The 25,252-nt window shown below is 37.0% G+C and overlaps 1 protein-coding gene across 4 annotated transcripts in view; it reads left to right on the top strand.

The window, feature by feature from the left end:
* The window catches only part of LRP1B (LDL receptor related protein 1B), a 620,609-nt gene that overhangs the window by 526,245 nt on the left and 69,112 nt on the right, over positions 1–25,252 (top strand). For all 4 annotated transcript variants that reach the window (XM_015635304.2, XM_033516047.1, XM_033516046.1 and 1 more), the window contains 8 exons: positions 1,827–2,008; positions 3,895–4,094; positions 15,267–15,455; positions 16,209–16,357; positions 19,169–19,262; positions 20,323–20,439; positions 20,607–20,726; positions 23,003–23,122. In XM_015635304.2, coding sequence (XP_015490790.1) covers positions 1,827–2,008; positions 3,895–4,094; positions 15,267–15,455; positions 16,209–16,357; positions 19,169–19,262; positions 20,323–20,439; positions 20,607–20,726; positions 23,003–23,122 — 1,171 coding nt within the window. The remainder of the gene's footprint in view (positions 1–1,826; positions 2,009–3,894; positions 4,095–15,266; positions 15,456–16,208; positions 16,358–19,168; positions 19,263–20,322; positions 20,440–20,606; positions 20,727–23,002; positions 23,123–25,252) is intronic.

Genomic DNA, 25,252 nt, shown 5'->3' with positions numbered 1-25,252 from the left:
TTGCAGGAGATGGCATTTCTTCAGCACACCAGCTCTGGGAAGCCTGATGGCATCTCATTTTTCTTCTGCCTCTGCTCATGGAGGAGATATTTACAGAATTGAAATGGCAGCTTTTTCACGTGGATGTGTTCAGATGTTAACACGGTGTTTTATGGAGACTTGATTCAGATGTTAGTGGAAAATGCAGTAGAAAGCTGGGCCATGCACACTGAGTGCCACACTGGTGATCTCAGTGACTGGGATGTGTCAAAGTGACTCTCCCAAGGAGAACTCATCAGAAGGAGAGATTCATTCTTTTGGTTGATGCTCTAGTGTAGTGTTTAGACAGCTAAACCACTATCTAAACTTCCAGAGTTATACATTTCTGCATGAAATGTCCCTTGTGCCAGTGCAGCAGTTGCTGCAATTACACATTTATAAACTGGCAAAGATGGTGGTGTGAAGGTGTTAGAAAATAAAACATCTTATTCCCATTAGTAAAATCAGTGTATCCTGGAATTTAACTTTTTAAAAAAGATTTTATAAGGTGATAAATTATGTAACAACCTGAGAAGGTGCCTTTGCATATTCATAACTATAAAATTGATTTAAAGCATCTCACCATATCCCTTCTTATCTCAAAGGCTTTTCCGTGTCTTCAGATGGTAAATAAATTTAAAACTAGCACATTCAGTTATACATAATACAGGTTTATACATGAAGTTTATACTCTGGTGCACATGCTGTTAGTGATGAAGATAACAGTAAATTAGAATGTACACCACAGTAATAAACCCATTATTAGTGCTTAAGAAATCTCATAAATTTTCAAGTATCACTTTCTGATTTGTGGGGATTTTTTTCTGAAGTTCTAGCTGCACAGACCTAATCAGGACTTAATCAAGAATAGAATAGGAATAGGTCAGGATAGATCTCAGGAATAAAATTTTCAAGCCTAGAAGAAATTGGACTCAAATGATTGTGAATATTCAAATATTACTGAACACTTGATATGAAGTTCTCCCGAACAAGCCAGACTGAGTCATGCCAACATGATGAGATTTGTAATCACATCAAGTTCCAGAATTACCCAAGTCATCAAAAACCCCGAGAATAACACATCCCTGCCAGTAGTCTGTAGGCTTTCCAGTAGGTGACTAAATTGCTTTTCTCTCTTAATAATGTCCTTTCAAAATTTAACTAACTCTTGGGAAGCTCCTCATTCTTCTGCCGCGTGAATGTCGGAAACAAGAGCGCAGTGTTTGCTTTCCGAGCAGTGACTCGCTGAGCGCTCTCATGGTCTCTCTGTCACGGTGACATATGGCACTGCTGTGACATTAAAGTGAAGGATACTCTGGTGGAGAGAAATGGGGAGATGAGAAGCAGATGTGCTCAAGGGCGTGCTGTGGGAAGGGCAGCCTCGTCTCCTCTCTGAAACAAAAAATAGAATAGTGAAGGGGAGAAAAGTTGGTTTGGCTTGATTTGCTTGGTTTGTTGTTTTTTCTTTCTACATTAAGAGAAAACTAGAAACTTAAGATGGAAACTGAAAGATCAAAAGTTTTTAAAAAGTTCACACATAATGCAGAGAAGTTGGCAATTTCCTCCTCACAAGATGATGGTATGCTCCATTTTCCCTTACTAGGAGAAAAGTGTCACATTGTCATAGCTACTTAAGTGTCATTACCTGAGAAGTGTCAGTGTTTAGCAATGAATAATAATTTTCACATGCTGTGTATCACCCTATCAAATACCCAGACTCTCAATATCCTGGTACCAGTAGCTCTCAAATTGTTGTTCCTCTTCCCAGTTATTTAGATGAATAATTAATGTAATTTTTGCTTTTCCAGGTTATTCACAATACAGCTGTTCCCAATGCCCTGGCTGTTGATTGGATTGGGAAGAATCTCTATTGGTCTGATACTGAAAAGAGAATTATTGAGGTGTCTAAACTCAATGGCTTGTACCCAACCGTCCTTGTGAGCAAGAGAGTGAAGTTTCCCAGAGATCTGTCTTTAGATCCTCAAGCTGGGTATGAAGCAGAAAATTTTCAGTACTTCCTATTTAATGCTGATTTCATATTAAAATATTTTTATTCAAAAAAATAGATAGGAAATAATACTTAGTTGTTTGTTATTTTGTTTTGTTTTAAATCTAATATTCAGTGATAGGAGAGAGTTGTTGTGTTGGTCTGGATTCTATTTAAACAAAGAAAAGCACTGTTTTTCCTATATAAAAATATAACCTATTTAAAAAAACCTAACTAGTTTTAATACAATAAACCTAACTAGTTTACTAGTTTTGAGCTAAAAGCTATTTTCTACTATTTCTTAGAACTAGAATCTAATTTTCTTGTAACTGTACCCTTTCTTCCCTGTAAAATTTGGGAGGGAGGATGTAGACCTTTGTTTAATGTCTTCAAGATATGAAGAGATGGGATCTTTCTGTGGTTGCCTGGGCATCCCTGAGTATGCAATAATCACTCTACAAAGTTAGTCCAGAGAGCCCCAGTCTTTCAGGAAGTCTTAGATATATAAATAAATAGGCATAATAAAGTTACTGTGTTCCTTTTTGGTGTATGTGGACAGCTTTCCAAAGCTGTTTTTTACATTTTTATTGATAAACATAAGCCTTTGTTCATTTATTTTAATATAGAATTTTACTGGAAATAAAAACTGAAATTCAGAGATAATTTGAAATGGTATTACTTGTATCTTGGGGTTTTTCTCACGAACAAGAAATGCTTAGTGAATTATCCTGCTGATGCCATGCAGTTTGTTTCCAAAGAAAACATTCTCTGTTGGAGAGAGTGGAGAAGTTCCCTCTCTCTGCTGCTTGTGTGGAGCGAGTCTGGTGCCAGGATATTGCACCTGTGTGTTGTAGGATACCTGTAACTGCTCTTAGGGCCACCATTTCCTCCTGCACACAAATTCTGTTCCAGGAGGTTATTAGGAATATGAGCTGCATCTGGATTTTGGAGAGCCTGTCCAAAGCCTGTAGAGCAGAATCAACTTCCCAGCTGGAAAGATCTGTCCTGAGGTTCTGAGTAATGGCACACAACAGCAGCCACATGTGCTAAATAATGGGATTTTTCTTTCTTTATGGCAAACATGCTCAGCATTGTGGTTAAATAGCTTGCTGAGGGGAAAACTTCTCAGCTTTCCAACAATCTTTCTCAGTGTTTCACTCATTTCTAAACCCTCTGTGCGAGAAATTGTTTTAATGTTTTAGAAGTAGTATCTCTTGAAACAATTCTATTTGCTTTATGTGGCTGTTAACAGCAAAAAAAGTTTTGTAATATGTGTTAAAAAAAAAGAAAAAGTAGATGTAATAGCATATTTCTGATAAATATAGTAGTGATGCCTTTTATGCAGGATGTGAGATTAACAAAGTCCTGTTTGGGTGGTGCTTCAAATTCTAATTTCTAAATTCCAAATTCTGTCAATTTAAATGTACATTTTACTAGTCTGTAATTTAATTTTCATTCAAAAACCTGTTTTTTCTCTGAAAAACTTGGCCCAGATTTGGCCTCTGAAAGCTAAAAAAAAAAAAGGTGAAAAAAATTAGCTTTCTAATTATACTTTTTAATAAAGTCATATTTAGCACCAGGATTCCTATTCAAACCCTTTTCATTCAGCACAGACAGGTCTAGAAAAATGCAAAGTTTTATCTGGAAGGTGGAAATATTGTAAGTAGTGATTTATCCTTGAAATCAGCTAAATAAATTAAGCATTGAGTCATAGAATGGTTTGGTTTAGAAAAGACCATCTGGTTTCAAACCCCCAAGATGGGCAGGGATAACATCCACTATCCCAGCTTGCTCCAAGCCCCATCCAACCTGGCCTCGGACACTCCCAGGGATGTGAAACCTCTCTCTCAGTGATTGCTGTTCTCCAGCTGCTGTGTTTTGTTTTGCAGATACTTGTACTGGATTGATTGCTGTGAGTCCCCCCACATTGGCCGTGTTGGGATGGATGGATCCAGGCAAGCTGTGGTTATAGAAACACAGATATCCAGGCCTATGGCTCTCACCATAGACTACGTCAACCACAGGCTCTACTGGGCTGATGAAAATCACATTGAGTTTTCTGACATGGATGGATCTCACAGACACAAAGGTTGGCCAACACTTCAGTTGTTTTGTGTTTTGTTTTATTTTTGATGCTTTCCACGTTATATATATTTATGTAAAAACTGTCCTTTAAAACTTTTTTCCAACCTTTTCTGAGATGATTTTTTTTTTCCTTTTATCAATATTTTAAAATCTGTTTTTCATTTTTGTTCTCTGTTATGGATGTCAATAGCTTTTAAACATGCAGTATTATGTGTTTGTAGGAAAAATGTCAACTAGAAAAAGAAGCTCTAGGAACAGACTCCGCAATCTGAGGCAGCCTGGTCAATTTTATACTCTGTCATATACAGACATGTTCTTGATTAAGTTAAAAAGTGAGTGAAACTTGCTGTTAAAGTAGTAGGGATAGATCCTCTGTGCCATGTGTCAGAGTAGGGCTAAAATCTGCCTTTTCTCCCACCTCAGAAAGCCTGGAAAAGCCATTAGTCTGCTCAGCATGAAACCAATATTTCAAATATAATTTGGGGCTTTCCTGGTAGATGGATGAAACAATAACTCTTGAAATACTTATGTAATGAACTAATCTTTATCCCCATGTTTTGCTTCTCACCTGACAGAAAATTAAAAAGCTTGTGTCATTTATCTATAAAGTATTAACAAAAAATAAATCTATGCTGTGATAAATAGTTCTCACATTCCAAATTGTATAATTAAAGATCTTTCATTTTAAATCAAATATATGAAATAGTATCAGTCTAAGTTTTTGTTGGGGTTTTATTTGAGATGAAATTGTTACCTGAGCTCCCTTCTCAAGCTTTACCCAAACCTCAGCAGCACTGCACTGTTGGTAATACTTCATGGATTTGGGCTTTTTTAGGCTTTTATCTTGTTCTGGGTGCCTCCAGGTCTTCTCCAAGCCACAACTGATTAAATAACTACTTTACTTTCAGACCAAAACTTCACCATTAAATAAATAAATAAAATAATAATAATAAAAAAATGGAAAAGCAAAACAAGATTTTTAGCCCTTTCATTCATGAATTTTAGGTTATAAATACATCATGAATAATTCAATGGCAGTTGTTTGAGATGGTAGATTGGAGACACTCTAGAATGTCTTATCTTCTTACTGTTCTTTCTGGGTCTTTCAAAGGAAAGAAGTAAATAAAAGCCAATATGTCCCTCTTAGCCCTAAACTGACTGCAGTGGTCAAACCTTTCATGGTCTTCCCTTTTAGCCTGAGAGTTTCAGAACTTTTCTTTCCCCAAAAATGTCCTCCTGTCACTAAACTCAGGAGATAGGTGCAAAATTACATCTTCAGTGTCCATTGCCTTCACCTCCAGCCTGTGGGGTTCTCCTGCACAATTGGGTAAAATCAGTTTCAACTGCTTTATATCCACAGAGTCAATGTCTTCTTCTTCACATGCCTGATCCTGGAGAAGGAAATTTGTCACAGTGTCACAGCAAATTTATTTAAAATTGGTACCAGTGAAGAATCTGAGGCTCCAAAAGTAGTGGTGACTTTGTGTAAAGCTGGCACTGTGCTGCTTTTGAGGACATGGCTCTTTGAAGTCCATAAGGTGCATAAATATTCAATCCATAAGTGAGCTTTGGGAGAAGGATCCTGAGGTATTTAAATGATGTCAAAGCAAGGTTTTCTGCTTAGCCAGTCATCGTAGAGGACGAGGTTGGAAGAGACCTCGTGGATCGCCTAGTCCAACCTCATGGATCATCTAGTCCAACCTTTTCTGGGAAAAGCACCGTCTAGATGACCCACAACCATATCCAACTGCATCTTAGAATTGTCCAATTCACCATTTCCCTGGGAAGATTATTCCAATGGCTCAGTGGTCTCATTGTGAAAAGTTTTCCTCTTGTTTCCAATATGGAATCTTCCCAGGAATAACATGTTCACATCACCCCTCACCTTTTCCATGTAGAAAGGGAGTCTCCTTTTCTTTGCAGCCCCCCTTTAAAGGCTGGAATGTGGTGATTAGGTTTGTCTTCTTTTCTTAAGAGTGAACAAGTCTCAGTCTTTGCTCTCATGGTAGCTTCAAAAGCCTTGCATCATCTTTGTGTTCCTTGTCTGGATCCTCTCCCTCCTGCCCACACCTAATGCCATTTGTCGCTTTCTGTTGTCAAGAGTTTAATCAAAACTCCATTATCAAATCAAAATGAAGTTGTAGAAAAGTTTCTGTGTATTTAACAAAACAGTGATAGAGTTCTTGGTGTCAACCAAAGAACATCTCCATGGGTGCTCCAAGGGGAGCTTTGACAGTTTTGCAGAGTTCACACCTAATGATCAATTTGTCTTTAATCAGAGTCTTTTCCCTTTCTTCCTGCTTTCTCCTGGAACAACCAACCAAATAAAATTTTAATTTCTTTGTGATACAGCACAAGACTAAAAATATTTTGGAAGATGAAATTTAGCCATTGCAAAACAATTATTTTAATAGGGGAAGGAAACTCAGGGAAGTTCAGTGTTTGGAATTGTGATCCCCCTTGGCTTTCTGATATCTGTAATCCACACTGATAAGCATTTAAATGAGAAAGATTAGCTTTTATCTCTTGTGATAACTGTGTTTCTTGAAGGAGTATTTTTCACATGGATTTCATGGTCTGTTTTCCTTTGTCATTTTGGACATTTTGTATTGTCAAAATTAACTAAGGGGGAGATGGTTGAGTTTGCTCTCATTCTTCATGTTTTCAAATGGAGAAGGATAAAGGCACAGATAGGCGACCACAAAACAAATTCTCATGGAGGAGAGGAAAAAGTCTGAGTGAGAATGCTGTGAGTGAAGTGCTTTTAGTGGAAAACTAAGCATTTTCTCACTTGTTTCTGTGACCTCTGAGGAGAAGGCTGGCTTGCTCGGAGTTTTTTTTCCCTGAAACTATGATTTTTTGGATCTTAAATTATCTGTTGCAAAGGGCATCAGAAAATGCCACAAAGATTTCAAAAGACTCAGCAGATAAGTAACTTGTCAGAATTAGTGGATTTCATACCATTGAGGGATGGTATGAGACAGCATGCAGTGTTTTGTGCTCTACATCAGATAATTTAGGATAAACACAATAATCTTAAGCTAATTATTGACATGCTGTCTGTTAAACCAGGGAGTGTTTATTACATGCAATGGGAATTTACATGTAATTAGATCTTGGTGTTGACATTATTTCAACAAATATGGGGTTTTTTATTTTATTTGTTTGTTTCTTATATACCTTAAAGTTTTTGAGGAGAACATCTGCTGCTTTTCTCTTATAAATTTCCTCTGCATTTTAATAGAGAAATGGTCTTTTTATAATTGCTCCAAGAGTCCTAGTAAGAATTTTGAAAACATGCTAACTAGGCCAGAAATCTTAGAGTACTTGGGAGCTCTTCTTGGTGCTGGGGGCAGCGATGACCTTGCTGAGCTGTTTGAAGTTTAATGCTTGGTTATGTAAACTGTCTTTAGAGCTTAGCCAATTCAGCACTGCAGCATTCACAAATGTTATACACTGGAAATGATTAAGCAAGTATTGAAGCACTAATCTGGCTAAGCACTAAGCTGGTTTACTTATGTGAGCTTTAAAAAAAAGTAAATAAAAAATTTAAGAATTTGTCAGACTTAGCTGCTTTCTGTTCCCACCGCCCAGAGGAGATGCAGACTTCACAGTTCCCTGGGTATCTGGTTGCTCCATGCAGGTTTTCCCAACCTTCAGGGCTCCTAAATCCCAGAGGTGCCTGCATTCCCCCATTTCCCTTTGAAGATGAGCATTTCAGTATAATGAAATTATAAAAGGGAACTCTGACAGTCCAGTTTAGGAAGTACAGAAATTTCTCTGAGATTAGGCCTTAAACTGTGTCAAGTTGATGCTTTAAACTGTAAAAACAAAAAGTTTGGCACTTCATTCCTTCATTTGACACAGGCATGGAAATTAAGCAACGGAAAAGTGTTGTACTTTAACTAAATTATTATTAAGTTACTTCTTTAGCTGTAATATGGTTAACAGAGAATAACTTTCCTGGAGTACCAATTTGAAAAAAAAACCACCCAGTTCTTGGGACAGCTTCTGCCTGAATGTTTGCAGTTCTAAGAACTGGAGCATATGTATGCAAGTTTTGAAGTAACAAGGGGTTTGGACAGTCCAACCATTTTAATTTTTAGTGCCTGTAATTTCAAAAGTTGCTCTCTTTAAGGAGTTTGTAGGTAGAAAATGAGTATTTGTGTCTAATTTTCTGATCTCTGCCACCAGAGTTTATGTGAGTATATCCAATAGTTTATAATATTTTCCTAATGTAGAAGTGATCTACAATGTTGTAGAAACCAATTCCTCCCAGATTTATACTGGAAGTTTTCATAGCTCAAAAACTAGAGAAGTCTGAAAAGAGGGTTTGTTTCTCAGAGCAGATGAGAAGTACTTCTAATATGGCAAGTTTTGATATTTTAAGTTTTTTCCAAACTTTTGAGGAGTCTATAGATTTATTCATCGTAGCCACATCTGATAGCACAAACTGATAATTGCTCCCTCTCCAATATTGACTTCTGGATTCACTTTGCATAATTGTTCCTATAAAATTCTCAGATCCATACGTCTTTCTAAATCTGATTACTTCATTTTATTGTGTTCCTTCTCTTTTAAAGGATAATATTCAGGAAAAGTTACTCAGATTCACCTCTATTAAAGGCAGTTCACACAGTGACATTAAGTTCCTCAGTCTCCAGGTTCTGGAGCCCAGTTTATGAAGGTTGCCAACAGGTTGGTTCTGTATATTCCACTGCTCTGCTGAAATAGGCTCAAATTAAACTTCTGAAAATAATTCACTATACTTGAACCCTTTTCATGAGCTGGACTTGTGCCATCACAGATTTGATTTTAAGGGATGGGCATTACTTTCCACGCAGTTGTTCCCCTGTCAGGGGGCAATCACAACAGAGACCATAAACCACAGATCTCCTGTTCTCTCCCTGTTTGTATCAACACAATGGAAAATGGGAGGATTTGGATCAAGGCAGTAGCAGTGTTGAACAGCTCACGTGGTTTCCCTAGAACATAAATGAGATAAACCCAAGTGGCCCAGTAGTTTATGTCCTCACAGTTGGATAATGGCAGGAGAGGGAAAGATAAAAGTAGGAATAGTTTGGGGGTCACTGGGAATGGATATCAAAACCAGCAGCAGGAGAGGAGTCTAAAGTGAGAGGCTGGCAGACAGGAAAAGGCTCTCTTCAAATCTGAAAAATAATTTAAAAACCTTTGAAACTCACTAGCACACTGTTTGTTGTTTTGCTCAAAAAGTGACTTGTATATATCTTGTATATATTTGAGAATAATTTAATTATTGCTCCATACTGCCGTGCAGTAATTAGCATATAAACAACTGCTCACAGTGAATTAAAAAAGGTAATAAAACATTTTAAAGTGGGACAATAAAATATTTCATTCCTAGTTTTGAACAACTGGTTTTATAGGCAGATTTTGAAAAAGTTTTGCATCTCTTCTCACGGTGATGTTATACCGATTAGTGAGCTTTAATATCTCAAGTATGTTAGTGCTTTAAGATATTCAGATTTCAGTCTAAATTTCCTGCTCCTTTAGTGATAGCAGTTTGGAGATGTTATAACAAGTTTTGTGTGAGTTTGTTGTACTGAAATATTCTCAGTTTCCATTGTTTCAGTTATATTTTTATACTGATAAAATATCTCACCACTGAATGCTAGGACTTTTATCTTCCATACTTAATCCAATATGGATGTGTGATGTACAGATGCATTTTGCAGAAAGAAATATTTATGCATGGACATGTTATTAAAGATAGGAGTAATAACATCCTAAAAGTATATTTTTAATTTTTTTTTTTTAGTGTGAAACATAGCTTCAATTGCTGGATTTAATCTATATAGTCCATTATTTTTATTTTTTTTCTGTTCATTGAGTTTAACAGGTTTAGGTTTTTAAACAAACTGTCAGTTTCATAAAAATAATAATGATCATAAAATATCTCATCTTTAAAATATAGTATTTTAATAAAATATACTTAAATTTAATTATATCTATCAAAAACTACATACTTTGTCAGAAGCTTAATAGAGATAATCTTATTGTCATTATTCATTTATTAACGTTACGGACTAAGCGCTTCAAATCCTTTATCAAAGGGAGCAAGCATCAGGAGTTAGTACAGGAAATAAAAAGTGTTGACTGTGTCTCAGAGAGGTTCCAAGTTGAATGTAAAATGAGCAGAAACAGCTACAAGGGAGTTCACTTGGAAAGAGGACAGTGGGAGCCAGTAATTGCTGCAGAAGAGAAGATCAGCAATTTCCAAGTTTATTTGGTTTTGTAGGTTTAATTGCTATTTTCTTATTAAGTGTTGTTCTTCCTTGATGCAATTTGTCTTTGGAGGGTTTGTAATCCTTCCTAGGAGATTACCACTGGTTCCATTTCGATCAAGATGTCAGTAGGCTTTTTATTTCTGTTTTAGTGCAGTTCAGAAAATCAAGTTCCAGAGAATGGAATTCACAACAGTGTAGCCTGTTTTTTCAGGTTTGGTCACCCATGTAAATTTTCTGTGTTTTGGTGCCAAAATTCTTAAACAGAAACTGCTCTAATGCCATGGGGAGCTAGCAAGTAACAACAATTAATTACCTTTAGCAAATGCTTCCCAGCACTGGCACTCTTGCTGAATGAATTTTTAGGAAGAGCCTAACAGGAATCTTTTACCCCTTCTGCTTTTGTAGATTTTGCACAAAGGTAGGGGAAGGTTGAAATCCTTTGTTTTTTGGAAAGGGAAGGGACTCATCTCTTTCTGTCTTGGAAGTGATCAACCATCTTCTGGATATGATAGGGCACTGATAATTTTGTTTGGCTTTGGGTTTTTTGTCTCTTAGAAGGGGTCAGTATTTGTCCTTTAAAGGACACTGTTTCTTGGTACATTGATTTTATCTTACCTGCAGGTGAGACCTTTTCTATGATTATTTGTGCTATTGTATTTGCTTTTACTTTTGGAAAAAAACTTGTGTTTCAATAAGAGCCAAGGGAGCTGGGCTTCACTTGTGTATGACTACTCCATAAGCAGGTTTTGTAGGTCAGGAATCTTAGATGGAATGTTTTTCATTCCTGAAATCAAATGAACATTTTTTTTTTATGCTTAAGTAAATGTGCTCAGAAAATATAAGGGAAGCAGAGTTCACTTTTTAGAGAAAAGTAAACATTTGTATCACAAATATGATTTATAGCTTATAAATTTATATTCTTGGATCGAAATTCATACAAAATGCAGGAGAGAGAGAGAGACAGATATATTTTAAGTCTGTCACATTTCTCATGTGTCTACATAATCATGTTCCCTCCTGTGGCTCTTCTCTTAAGTTCATGCAGCACTTTATCTTCCTTTATTATGTTATATATTGCCATTTTTATTTGTCTTCAAGTATCTAATAATTTTTATTTCCCACCACTTCTGATCTGTTGCAACCCTCCTTGTTCTTCCCTTTTATCACCTGCCTGTGTTTTTTCTTCCTATTTTCTGCAGCTCTCTGAAAAGCCTGTGCACTCCTTCTCCTTTCTGCCTCCTCTTTCTTGCCCCTTTTCTCATCTACTTGTTTGCTCAAGCACTGTTGGGGATTAGCATTCAGTGTGAGAATATCCATGATTTGTGGATATAATGAAACACCACCAGAGAATCAGGGTTGGCAGCAGGTGTGTTAGAAGAGGTGGAATTGCAAGGAACTTGCCCAGCTCTGGGAGGAGGAGGCTGTGGTGGGAAAAAGAATCACAAAAGCAAATTTTTTAGCTTTAACAGAATATATTCCTTTCTTACTAATGAGTTTGCAATGTGATAAAATATCAAATAGCTGATGCAGAGGAAGCAGATGTGCTTTGCTAAAAGTAACCTGCCTTTACCTTAATTTGCACCAAATAATTTGGTTTTGCAGTGCTTGTCAAAGAAAGAGGAGCAATGAGTCTTCCTTTCCTGTTTAAAACTGTGATTCACACCACAGAATTTGCTGTAGGGTTAATAATTAACATTGCAACACTTAACTACTCTATATCTTTTATAACGAAATCAATCAACTAAAGCTTTTTTGGAGTTCAAGAAAAAAGTGAACAAAAAGGAAGTGGCTGTTTCTACTACTCTATACCTTTATAAAAAAATCAGTATTCACTGCCTGAAATTCTGGAAGGTGTGAAACACTGATGTCCTCAAAGCAAAGAATAAAAAGGATGAGAAACTATTTTACTACTCCATCAGATAATCAGGTGTAAAAATGACCTCAGTTTTCTGTTCATTTTTGTTTGGCTATTCACAGTTGATGGGAACTGTAAATTCTATAACCTCTTACATGTCAGCAGTTCTGATGTTTCCTTGCTTATAACATTCTGAAAGGCAACGAAAAATTGTATTCAGCTATGATAGAACTATTCCTTAAACAGTAAAGGAAGTCAGAGTTGGTTGCCATTCAATGCCTGTTTTCAGAAAACTCTCTCTGGCTTTATGGGTTTATCTTCTACAAGAAAATACATTGAGGTTTATGGTCAGCTTAGAAGAAATTTTATAAGTTTTTTTGCTATGTAATTATTATTAATTCTTCTTTTATAAGACTTTTATATTTTTATGGTCAGTGTAGAATTTTTGTAAGAAATATTTGTCCAGTGATTCTCTACTTATTTTCTGGTTTACTTCAAGTATATATTTGTACTATTCATTGCTTTCTTAATTGATTTTTTAATAACTTTACATTTCAAAACACAATGCATGTAGTTTTTACAGCTTTAAATGGTGCAAGTTTGAGTTGATTTTGACCTAATGAAAAATTAATGCAGAAGCCCATTAAAATTACAGAGTTGCTCAGAAATAAAAATAGTGACAGGGCAAGCTGCAACCTGAATCTGTGAATGTTAAGCCATTGACAGTTTCATCTTTATGCTTATAAATGGTAATAATAGGAAATCCAGTTTGTAGGAACAAATATTCTTTGGCATTCTTCTTTTAAAGAATATAAAAAGAAGAGAGTCCAATATTTGTTTCATTATTCCTGATAAGGTGGGTTTATTTTTAAGAAGTTTCAAAGAGTTAAGCTTCTAAACCCGGTGCTTGCAGAATTTATTTTTTTTAAATAAAAGAAAATTGTACTTGAGTCAATGATCAGTTTTCTTATGTGCAGTGTTCTAACTGTAATATTTAATATCTTGTGCCACACATTTAACTTGGCTTCCCCATTAATGCAGAGTGATGAGACAATTCGGACAGTGCATGGCAATCTCCTGAATCTTCTGTAGCTCATGAATATAAAGTTTTTGATTTTGATGTAAGTCTAATCCAATGAAGGCAGGATAAATTGTCTGGCCATCCACAAACATCCACACAACCAAAGAATAAGCATTTATTCCTCTATCTGTGCTTAGGATATGGAGTTTACTTCCTGGATATCCAAAATGAAGATGACTATTAGGTGTATTTTTCATTTGTAAGGAATAATAAAGATGATGAAATCAAAATGATTTCTTCTATGTAAATCTCTTCATGTACATTGAGGTTTTACATGTCTTTTTATTCTGGTTTTAATCTTAATTTTGATCAGAAAAAGAGAAAGCAGACAGATAAAATAGGCCTTTTTTTGTCTTTAGAGAGACTGGAGTGGGACCTTTGACATCTTTAATTTGATGTCAAAAGTAGAAGCAAGGGTCATAATTTATATGAACCAATATTGTCTCAGAACTGAAGCGAAAATAGAAGAATTAGATTTATGGAAAACTTCAGGGGCATCTTTCAGGGCAGCAGTTTCTGATGTCCGATCCTGCTTCGTCTGTCAGCCTGGTTTGCTTTTCTCATTGGAAACCCTACACAATGGGACTCTACAAATCAGAGAAATTACAAGAGCTTTCCTTGTACTGTACCATGTACGGAACTGTGGCAAAGTTGCCTCTGTGATGAGTGCCAAAATTGAGATTTCTTTGGACTTTGACTGATTTCTCGGAAATGCTCTGAAGCTCTTTCAAAAATATCACATTGTTATTTCGGTGTGATAGATGTGGTTCATGGAGACATATAAGAAGGGAAAATAATTTCAGGACTAAGCAGCAAGGTCTCCTCGACCAGAGGGCAACATGCCCTGAACTGGAGCTCAGTGCTGGGAGCACTAATGGATAGAAAATTGAATTTTCTAAGTTGTGGTTCCATATACAGAGGATCAGCCATCAGATCTTAGTGAGCTATGAGATGTTCCAACAGGAATTTGAGATATGCTTACTCTATGTCAGCACTTTCCAAGTGAAAAGGTGCAGAAGACGAGGTAAAGGTAAAAGTGTTCAGCATGTGCTGGTTAAATGTGACAGTCAGCTGCTCTGCTCTGCCTTTTCACCTCTATCAGTAATTAGAGAGATTCAGCAATAAGAGATTATGATTTACAAATTAATTATTGTGGTCAGTTATTCTCCTGTGACTTTCGTGATTACTATTATTGGTGTTAAATGGAGGGAAAAAAAAAGTGGCATTCAGTTACTGTTTACCAAGAACAAGTACATCAGGATTAAGGAGTGTACAGCAGGTAAAAAATGTTCCAAAGATTTTTCTCCCTTTTGTCCTTCCTTCCTTTTCCAAATGATGTTGGCTCATAATTTTGTGATTCTGTAGCTATGGAATATCATCATCATTTTGTTTATTTTTTTTTTATCGTGTGGTTGGTTGGTGAAGCCAAAAATTATCAATAACCCCTCTTACTGCAATGGTTGTTTTAATGCCAATTTTTTTGTTATTTTTTCTGTCTCTCTTGTCAGTATATTTTGATGAAATAAAATGCTATTAATTGTATGAAAGGGTATTAAACACATAGCATCAGAAAATGTATATGTTATGTTCTGGATGTTTTCTAGTAACTTTTATTCTAGTAAAAGAGGCAACTTATATTGCTTATGCAAAGAGTAGGGAAAGTTATGTTTGTTACTTTATAACTTGAAAGTTTGACCTGTCTTTATTTTAAAATCTGGAGGTTGCTTTTGAACTGAAATTCTTTAATTTCCTTAACCCTGACTGGGCCAACAAATTCTGAGCAAGCAGGACTTGTCCTCCACCCACCTCCATTGTAACTGGCAATAAAGGACCCTCTGATGCTGGTGAGTTGTCACCAGAATTATCCTCAGGACATTCTAGAGCAGTTGTTCTGTCAGCCTGTGCAGTGGGGAATATCTTAACTGGCAGTTTCCCCGGGGAGAACATTAACCTGAGCACCTCTCCTTCCAGTCCCTAACCAAGACATCCCAGGGGTGATCGCACTGACCTTGTTTGAAGACTACATCTACTGGACAGACGGGAAAACCAAATCCCTCAGCCGTGCCCACAAAACCTCTGGCTCGGACAGGCTGTCCCTGATTAACTCGTGGCACACCATCACAGACATCCAGGTGTATCATCCCTACAGGCAGCCTGATGGTAATTATCCTGTTCCACACTGATGTATTTAACTTTGTATAAGAGCAGCCACGTGCTGAGGTACTGCATGCTCCTTTATCCACAAGGAGTGTTTCTGTTCTGTTTCAAATTGTGGAAGTTTTCAAATTGTCATTTTTGATAAATCCATGATTAATGTTTTAAGAGCATCTGGTATTAAATACATCTAACAAAACTTGGTCAGTAGAGAGATAATTTATGTGCTTAAAATTTAACCCAAATACTGACAAAGTACAGAACTGTTCAGTTGTATTACGGTACAAGTTACCACTTTTTAAGAGGGGAACAGTGTGGTATGAAAACTTTTAACCCTGTACTTTGAAAAGTGCTAATATTACAGAAGAGTACTGCTGGACTGAGGGAATGCTAGAGAATGTGAGTGATATGATTGTGTCTTATCTGCTGGTATCTGTGGGTTTGAATTGTAACTGAATTCTATTTGGCAATTGACCTAGATAAGCTAATTTTTTCTCTCATTATTAAAGAAAAAAATGAGCTTTTTTCTTCCTCTCACTCTCTCAGAATTGAACTTACAGCTATGGTAATAATTAATTTTTGCATACAACAAAGACTAGCTTAAAGGCAAAAGGAAGAGCTTGCCTCCATGGGTTTTTGATTTAAACTTTGCATTGTAAAGACAGTAGACAGAACACAATTTTCTTCCTCCATAAAGCAGATACCCCAAAGTGTGCTGAGATAAGAGGCTCTGATGTGCCTCCCCTGCTCTGTCCACAGTGTCCAGACACGTGTGCACGCTGAACAACGGGGGCTGCAGCCACCTGTGCCTGCTGGCCCCTGACAAGCTGCACTCGTGCGCCTGCCCCACCAACTTCTACCTGGCCGCAGACAACAGGACGTGCCTGTCCAACTGCACCGCCAGCCAGGTACGGGAACACACTGGGGAATTGTGTGGGGCTGCCCTTTCCTGCCTTTAAACAGGGAATGCTGGCTCCCAGGGGATGTGGCAGCTTTAAAAGAGCTGGACGCTCAGCCGTGCGCTCAGGGCGTTCCGTATCCAAGGCTCTTAGTGGGAAACTGACTTGCAAGTGGTTTTTTCTCCAGAGAATGCAGGACTTGTTTGCTTTCAAATGTTCCTGCCACTCACCAGGACAAATGCAGCTGCTAAACCCGTGAAAATTGCCTTGAAATAAACATTTGTCTGAAATATCAAAATACAAAGTGTGTATAACAGTGATTTGGGATGCATGAATGAATTTTGTGTTTAAAAAAGAAAACAAGCTTGGTCCAGTTAGAAAAATTGGAAAGTGATAGACTTGTGTTAAAAACAGTCTCATAGGTAAAATGGAAAAAAAAATCATCAATTAAAACACTAAACTGTATTCCCTCTTACTTAAAATAAGCATTTATTGTTTTTTTTCTTAAAATAGAAGGCAGGTAAGTACATACTGATTTTTTATAGGAGAACCACTTTGATAAAAGCCTTTGGACTGTTCTAACCAGACAATTAATTGGTTGATTGTTTTAGTACATATGGACTTCAAAATACTTCTAGTAGTCTGATTTTCTAGTAGTTCCCTTTTATTAGAGGTGTCCTAATGACCTCTTATACAAAGTTCTGTATCATGATGCATGATAATGTTTTCCAGCATTAAGGAAAACAGTTTTGATCCTAATTTTTAGGGAGCAGTGGCCATCTTAATAAAAAAGTACGATTTCACTCAAATAATAATCTTATTTAAGAGACCTGCCCACTGCCTTTCTTTGTTTATTTAAGACGTAAATCACTTAAAATGGAGAATTTCTTACCAATTTCCCCTGTATTTAGTTCCTCAAATTTGGCTTAAAAAAAAAAAACACTTTAGAAAAAAATTCCTTTAAGTGATACTAGAAGCTTATTTCACAGTGAATTTATATACTAACAGTTGACTGAATGGCTCCATTCCAGTTGAATTAATTCAGTGGTGGTATGAATTCAAGAAATATTATCACATCTTGGGTACTTTAGGAGCAATATTTTATCACTTGTGAATTCCACAGTGGGGAGCAGAATTATGTAAAAGAGGCAACTCCAGACGGGAAATTAGAGGTTGACATTGGTTATTCATCATTTTTTCCCGGGTTTGCTAACTTTCCTGTTTGATAACTCATCAGTCTGATGGCGTCAGATGAGATTAGCAGCAAAATTTTGTTTGTCCTTAAGATTTTCAGACGATGCTGTCAAATCAGAGCTGCTCCTGCAATGTCATCGTGTTCAGCAGCACAACCACTATAGGCCACTTCTGATGGAAAGGAGTTGGATGGTCCATAAATTGACCCTGCTTCTCCAGACCATCCTGTGTCTGCTCATCTGGCAGGAGAAATTGTTTAGTGAAAATCCCAATAGACTCTTAAACACCAAAACTCCATCCATTTAAGACCCATATGACCCTGATCCCTGATTTTGTAGGGTTTTGTCTCCTCAGTTTAGAAGGGAATGCCAGTATTTTTACAACATCATCTAAGAGTTAGTACCTATTTCCTGGAAATAACTTTCTGATGCCGTTTTGACAGCCTGAAGTCCCTTGTGGTGAGCAGAGCAAGTAGAAAAGACAAAGAATGACAATTGTCTGAGCTTGTCTCCTGCCTTTGGCAGCCTCCTGCTGAGCTCCTCTGAGCTGCAGATCTGTGTGGGGCAGGACCCAGCCTGTTACACAGCAAGTCCCTCAAGGAATGGTGTAGATCCAACTATAGGTTCTATAAATGCCTTTGAAACCCTAATTTCTTTTGGCAGAAAAGATAAACTGAGCTAAGTCACCAAATTTAATATACTATTTAAATGCAGCTTTACTGAACAATCAGTGATTTTTTAAACGTGCAAAAAAAGCTGCCCAGTGACAGAAAATGGAATGTCTCGCCCTTCTAAACCTTTTGGTTTCCTTCTTTTCTGTGTTCATAGAGATACCAGGTAGGAAAACCAACATTTCTTAAAAGCTGACTGATAATCTACCCAGATTTTTCTTCCTGACATGATGTACACAGTTTTTAGGTTTAGCCCTAGAAAATTACATCAATTTGTACCATTTGTTTTGTTTGCATTCCTCTTTCAGTCAGAACAAAGGTACAGTCACTTGAGTAGAGAGTAAATGCACAGCCTTCTTACAAAGGATTTTTCAGTTTTTTCTGCAGTTGTTTTATCCTTTTGAAAGTCTGGAAGGCTTTACATTTGGTTTGTTCATTTAATTCAAGCAATGTGAGCAATACTGTACACAACACCACACATTAAGGCTCACTTTTGTAACTGTGGGTGTTTGGGTTTATTTGGAAAAATGATGTTGTCTGCTTCAGCAGTCCACAAAAACTGAGAATTGAAGTGCTTGCTTTGAATAAGACCTTGAAGAATGAAATCACAGAATGCAGCAAAATGCAATGAGCAGTTTGTGATGGGGCATTGTAAGCCAGCATAACACAGTCATTGAAACTACAGTGATTTTTATCACTTTGGCAGCCTCAGTGCCAAACATCTCCAAATAAAAAAAACATGATATTTAAAATATAAGTTTTGTAAAATGAACACCCAGAAGTTATCAATGCAACAATGCCTCAAGCAGCGAAGCCGATTTTCATAAATTGCGCCATTATTATTATAATTATTATTATTATAATTATTATTATTATTATTATTATTATTGCCTAGAAATAAATAGATAAATGTCAACATGAAAGCTTTTATTCCTGCTGGCCTTTCCTCTCTTCAGTTCCGTTGCAAAACCGACAAGTGCATCCCGTTCTGGTGGAAGTGTGACACCGTGGATGACTGCGGGGACGGCTCCGACGAGCCCGCCGAGTGCCGTAAGTGCGCCCTGGCTGCGGGGCCCAGCTGTGCCAGCAGGGTCCAAGTCAAACATAACACTTTATAAGCCTAGGAAAAGGATTTCTTGGACACTTGTGTCCTCTGAGTCTTTTAAGGTCTTTGAAAAAAATCATACGTGGTTTTCATCTTTCAAACGTTTTCTTCTTCCCGGTTATGTTTTTGCGAAAGGTTTTCATTGTGAAGCTGTGCTCTGAGGTTGTGGAATTCTTTGCATAAATACAAAATTCTGACAGGTTTATTTGTTTAGTTTTTTTTTCTGTGTAATAAAAAAGTGGGATTTTAATCTCATTTGCTGGTGTTTTGTTGCAATATAGAAGTTTAGATGCACATTATTACTTACTGCAGTTTTCTGAGCAACAGCAATGTTCTCCCTGTGATCTTTGCTTTCCTCCCTTAAGCTTATTTGAAAAAAAATTGTGTGTTCTAAGATCTTCTAGTAAATTAACAGTTAATTTGATTTTTTTGTATTGAAATCCCTCACCCCTATTTTTATAATTTTATAGTTAGTTCTCTTTTCCTGTTGCAGAGGCCTCTGAAGCAAATTTTAACATATGCAGTCATTCTGCATAAGTTCTTATTTTAAGCTGCTCTATGTTTACATATAATATTACTATAGAGGTACCTAATTGCTCATTATTTCTAATGACAGTGGCTGGAGAAGGAGCAGTGTTAGGCCTTTCTTGGGAAATAGAATTACAGTGGGATAGGGGGTTCCTTAAAATCAGACTTCAACTCAAGGGTTTAGATCCTAAATTGCAGGTCCCTGTTGAGCCTTTGGTAAGCTTCAACCTGCAGGGGGTTTTCCCTCTGTGTCATTAGCACTGTAACTGGAGCTGCACAAATTAAAGATATTAGACTTTGAACTTAGTCTTGCAATCATATGTGTACATCTTAATTACTTATATATACTCAGATTGAGATTATGAAGGACGTACAAGTTTTAAGGTATTTTTGATTAGTCCGTGGGGTAAGAACAGCAATAGTGAGACGTTAACCATTCTTCTGGTAGAATTCATAAGCAGTTTTGTCTTTTCCCAGCTGAATTCAGATGTCAGCCAGGACGTTTCCAGTGTGGCACTGGGCTTTGTGCTCTTCCAGCCTTTATCTGTGATGGAGAGAACGACTGTGGGGACAATTCTGATGAACTTAACTGTGGTAGGTGCTTGGATACACTGCAGACTTCAGAAACAGGCCAAACTGGTTTAAATGCCACGTTTAACACTGTCCACAAACAGCATTTTTCTTCATATGCCTTTGAAGTTTTAATCTTTTCAACTTTTCATCATTTTTACTTGTTATTTCTATTTTCTTCTCATTTACAGACACACACGTGTGTCTGTCAGGGCAGTTCAAGTGCACAAAAAACCAGAAGTGTATCCCAATAAACCTGAGATGCAATGGTCAGGATGACTGTGGTGATGAAGAAGATGAAAGAGACTGTCGTAAGTTATGCTTAAAGAATTTTGCTCTGTAGCTGTTTTTAAACAGGGAACTGGACTAAAACACTGTAAATGTCCTCTATCTACAACAATTTGAGAATGTGCAAACAGTTAATTCACAGGACTGGTGTGCAATGTTTCATATACAAAAGAGCAAACTAAAATGCCATTTATTAACTCCAAATTTAAAGTCATTGCAAAGAAGAGAGGGGTAGAAACAATTTCAGGCATTTAATTGGGTTTTTGACTGAGGTTGAAACATGTATTTGACTCTTAACCACCTCAGAAATGACTCATCTTCCTGAGGCTTTCATCTGCCATGCCTTGCAGCAATGCATTTCAATGGAAAAAGGTGTTGTTTCTCAAAACCTTTTGTTGGAAAAGCTGTAGATCCAAAGCTCCTTCTACACCCTTTTTCTTTCATTGATTATTTTTTTTCTGTTCCCCTTTCTCTGGGGATTTCATTAATTTATATATGTAACTGGATTTCCATTTGCTCAGCTTTTAGTGCAACTTTTCACACATCTGTTTTCACTTTACATTTCTTAGATATCAGTGGAGAAAATATTTTCAGATTTATGATGGAAATTTTTTGAGTAAGTTTGTGTCTTTGATCATTTTGTGACAAAGATGATGGGGCTGCCTTGAAATGTAGCTCTGTCTTTTACTAATTTCACTGCTCAGATCTGCTGCTGGTCTGAGCTGCTCGTTGTGGATCAGCTTTCTCAAGGTTTGCATGAGCTGCATTTCTGCAAAGAACAAATCCTTCTCCAAGGGGAGGAGGGTTGCTAAGGATAGAAGGCTTTGTTGGTGCTTGTGTTCAATGGCTGTCTTCCAAACTGCTTGGGAGAGATGTAAATACAAGTTTTGCAGAAAACAATTTTTTGTTGGTTTACACATTGAGTTTCTTTAGAAATGGATTAAGAGGGATCAAGTAAACTCCTGCAAAAGATAAGGGAGATTATTTTTCTTTCCTTGGAGAGAACTGCACATGAGATGTGGAAGGTTCCCAAGAACATTGGGGTGTAGCTGGCAGAAGTTAAATCAGAGCAGCAGAGTCTACAGCTCAGGGACTGTGAGTTTATATTGACTTGGGCTCCTGGCACAAGACAGGTAACAGGTGAGATTCTCTCACTCTGATGTCACCTGTCTGGGATCCATAAAAGACTTATTTTTTAGCTCTGCTGCTGTTCTGCTTTGCTTACCAGCTGATTTTTTCAAAGTCACATTTCATACTGAAGGCTTTCCATATGTTCAAGGTCATTGTGCTGGTCTTTCTTGTAAAGCCCTGAGAAATCCCCTGGTGACGTGTCCCAGCTGAGGAGCAGAATTATTTGTTGTAGTACACTTAGGAATATACCCAAGTCTATGGAAATGTGACACTGAAAGAAATAATAAGAAACCAACTTTTAGCAAACCTAAATCTTTTATCTTGCCAAACCCAAGAAACAGTGGTAGTATCAGGGAGCAAACTGCTTTTCAACAGGGGTTAGAAAGTTTTTAAAAACTTTCTACTACAGAATTCCTTAAGTAAAGGTGGTATAAACTTATCAAAGGTTTCCTGTTTTCTCCCTATGACCAGTTCAGTCTAAAATTATTTGTAGTACATATAGTCAACTCTAAAGAACATCTAGAATCACATGGGTGCACTGAGGATCTGTTTTGTTATTAAATGGTTGTTCTAAGGTTAATGGAGTTAAGCTTTAACTTAGAGCACCCTTAAAGAATGGACTGAAAGCTCAGCTGCATCTTTGCATCTTTCTCTTGCTGTAGGATTCATTCAAAAATTGTTCTAAACTGACAAAGTGAAATATTGCCAAAATTTTCTCAACATTTACCCCATTTAAGAGAGAACAGAATTTCACAGAAATCATGCATAATTCTGTTTGTTTTTTTTATCAAAGCATCCAGAGGCATCTTATTCCTATAGGCTGACTCTCAGAATTTATAACTGGCATTTTGGAAAGTTAGGGAAGAAAACTCGTCTGATTTTTGCTAAAGTGGTTCAATTCTATCAGTCTTCTGCTGTTGAAAAAAATAACAATAGACACTTCATTATATTGTTATACTTTAATGTTTATATAAAATTATATATAAGAAAATTACAAAGCTATTAAGAGTATAAACCTGATGCTTTTTTCTTACAGATATTATATAAATTTTGCTAGAGATATCCAATTTCTGATTCTTGAATCCTTAATATTTTTTTTCCTTTAAAACACATATTTTGAATATTAGCATAAATTTCTAATTTTGATCTGGAACTCTTTTATTTAAAGCTGAAAACAGTTGTTCTCCAGACCACTTCCAATGTAAAACAACAAAGCACTGCATTTCCAAGCTGTGGGTTTGTGATGAGGACCCAGATTGTGCAGATGGGTCAGATGAAGCAAACTGTGGTGAGTATGCCAGTGGCTCTGAATCTGTTGCTGTGGCTTGATACATTTTTAGCAAAAGGAAATAATCATCCTACTTTTTATATCCTCTTTCAGTGTTTGATAATACCTATCTGGAACGTCTCTGGCTCATCCAGTTCTTACTGAATGGCAATCTTTTTACGAGTGGCTCATAAAATTCCTATTGTAACACTTCTTTATTGGCAGGAGCTGCAAATGAGGCTCTCATTTTGCATTTAGAATCATAGAAGTGGCACAGAATGTGGTGGCTGTCACAGGATACGGTGACATTCTTTATTTTTCTCACAGTGTTATCCAGTTTCTGTCAGTTCAGTCTGAACTTTATTGCTGCTGAAGTTCATAAATAGTGAAAATACAATAATTTGCAAATCCTGGTAGTTAAGACTGATGGTATAGAAAGGTTCAGAGCGGTTTCTAACTAGACATGGCCAGCTTCTCTCTGTGAGCTCCAGGGAGCTATGAGTCAGATCTTGTTGTTGTAATTAGAGAAAATAATAAATATCAGTATTCTGCCTGGGAAATGGATTACAGACAATCAGAGGCAGAGTAAGTGGATCAGTACTGCTGGAAAATCCCTGAAGGTGGGTGTCAAAGCAAGACACACGCTAACCATGTGCAGAACTTGTGAAACTTTCAACACTGGTCTATAAAGGAAAACACAGAAAAATGTTCTGAGGTGGAAGAGAACAAGGCAAATATGGAACATTTAAAGCTTTCACCATTATTCATCCATGCCTCAGTGAATGGTTTGATGGAACACCTGTGTCTGGACAGGTTTATCTCTGGGACAACCGAGTAACAAAACTGCAGGCTACAGTCAAGGACAAAGCACTGAGCTGTTTTTCCATGGATGTGTTTCAAATAGTTGACACATGAGCATATATAAAAATGCTGAAGGTGGTAAATATGCCTGGGAAAATGAACTTTCTCAACACTGAAAATCCAAGACCATCGTTTGAATTGCCAAGATGGGGAAAATAATTACTCCTGTCAACTGCTGAGAAGTTTACAGTCCACAGATTCATTTGTCTTGAAGAAGCAGTGAATGCAAAGGAGATCAAGCCTCATATCCACTTCAGGGCTGTTATTGAAGCAGCCCTGCACTGCTCACTTTCTGATCTGTGACAGCTACTTTTTCCTCCACCATTCCACATCACCTGGCTCTCCAACATGCTGTGGCTTTCCAATTGGGACAGCATTCCAAGCTTCCAAACTGTGGATTCGCATTTTGGCCAACCTGTGCACCCCCAACTGATGTGGCACAAATGGTCATAAAATGATTCATCTAGTAATATCCTCAAGTCACCTTTTTATTTTTAAATTTAGAAAGAGAAAAAGAAATAAAACTGACAGTAGATAAGAAAAAATGTGTATAAAATAGGTACTTCACTCTGAGCCATCATTTTACAATAGACAGAATAAAAATCACTCAAATGACTAAAAAGCATAGAGAAGCAGTGTGTGCAATCCCAAGCTCAACAGGTTTTTAAAATCACAACATGTACAGCTGGAGGTGTTTGCTTATATCTGAGACTCATGACTTCTGTCTCTGGCAGCGAGTGTCTAGGGAGGAATATGTGAGCAAAGCAGGCCTGGACTGAAACTTCCCTGGGATACCTTTCCATCCTCTAACAATTTGAGAATCAGAGATATTTTCAGTCAAATATGTCTCTGTGTACAATAATTCATCATAGATTTCACTCTCTTTTCACCTTTGTAAAGTTTTCACAACATGCTGCAGCGAGCTGTTCCACAGCTTAACCACACACTTCCCTGAAAAAAACACCCACATCTTTATTTTTAACCTCCTGGCTGCATTCACTGCTCTTGGTTTTTGTGTTGGAGGAGACAGAATAATTTATCCATAGTCACAATTTCTGTGCCAAACACTGTTGAGTACACATGGAACAGCTAAGCCTTGACAAGAACAGGGTGTGTTTAATCACATTCTGAAGTTTTCCATATTTTTAGCATTTGAAATATGGTTAAATGACCTTACAGTGGTAGTAGCTTCAACAGAATTTAGTCTTCTGCATGTTTTTTTTCAAGTTAAAGATTGTTATTTTTATGGACAAAGTTTGATAGAATTAAACTCTAAAGCTGCAGGCTGTG

The sequence above is a fragment of the Parus major genome, chromosome 7 (genome assembly GCF_001522545.3).
Source record: "Parus major isolate Abel chromosome 7, Parus_major1.1, whole genome shotgun sequence".
Taxonomy (NCBI): Eukaryota; Metazoa; Chordata; class Aves; order Passeriformes; family Paridae; genus Parus; species Parus major.
The sequence above is the reverse complement of the archived record's forward strand: the minus strand, read 5'-3'. Positions and strand labels throughout refer to the sequence as shown.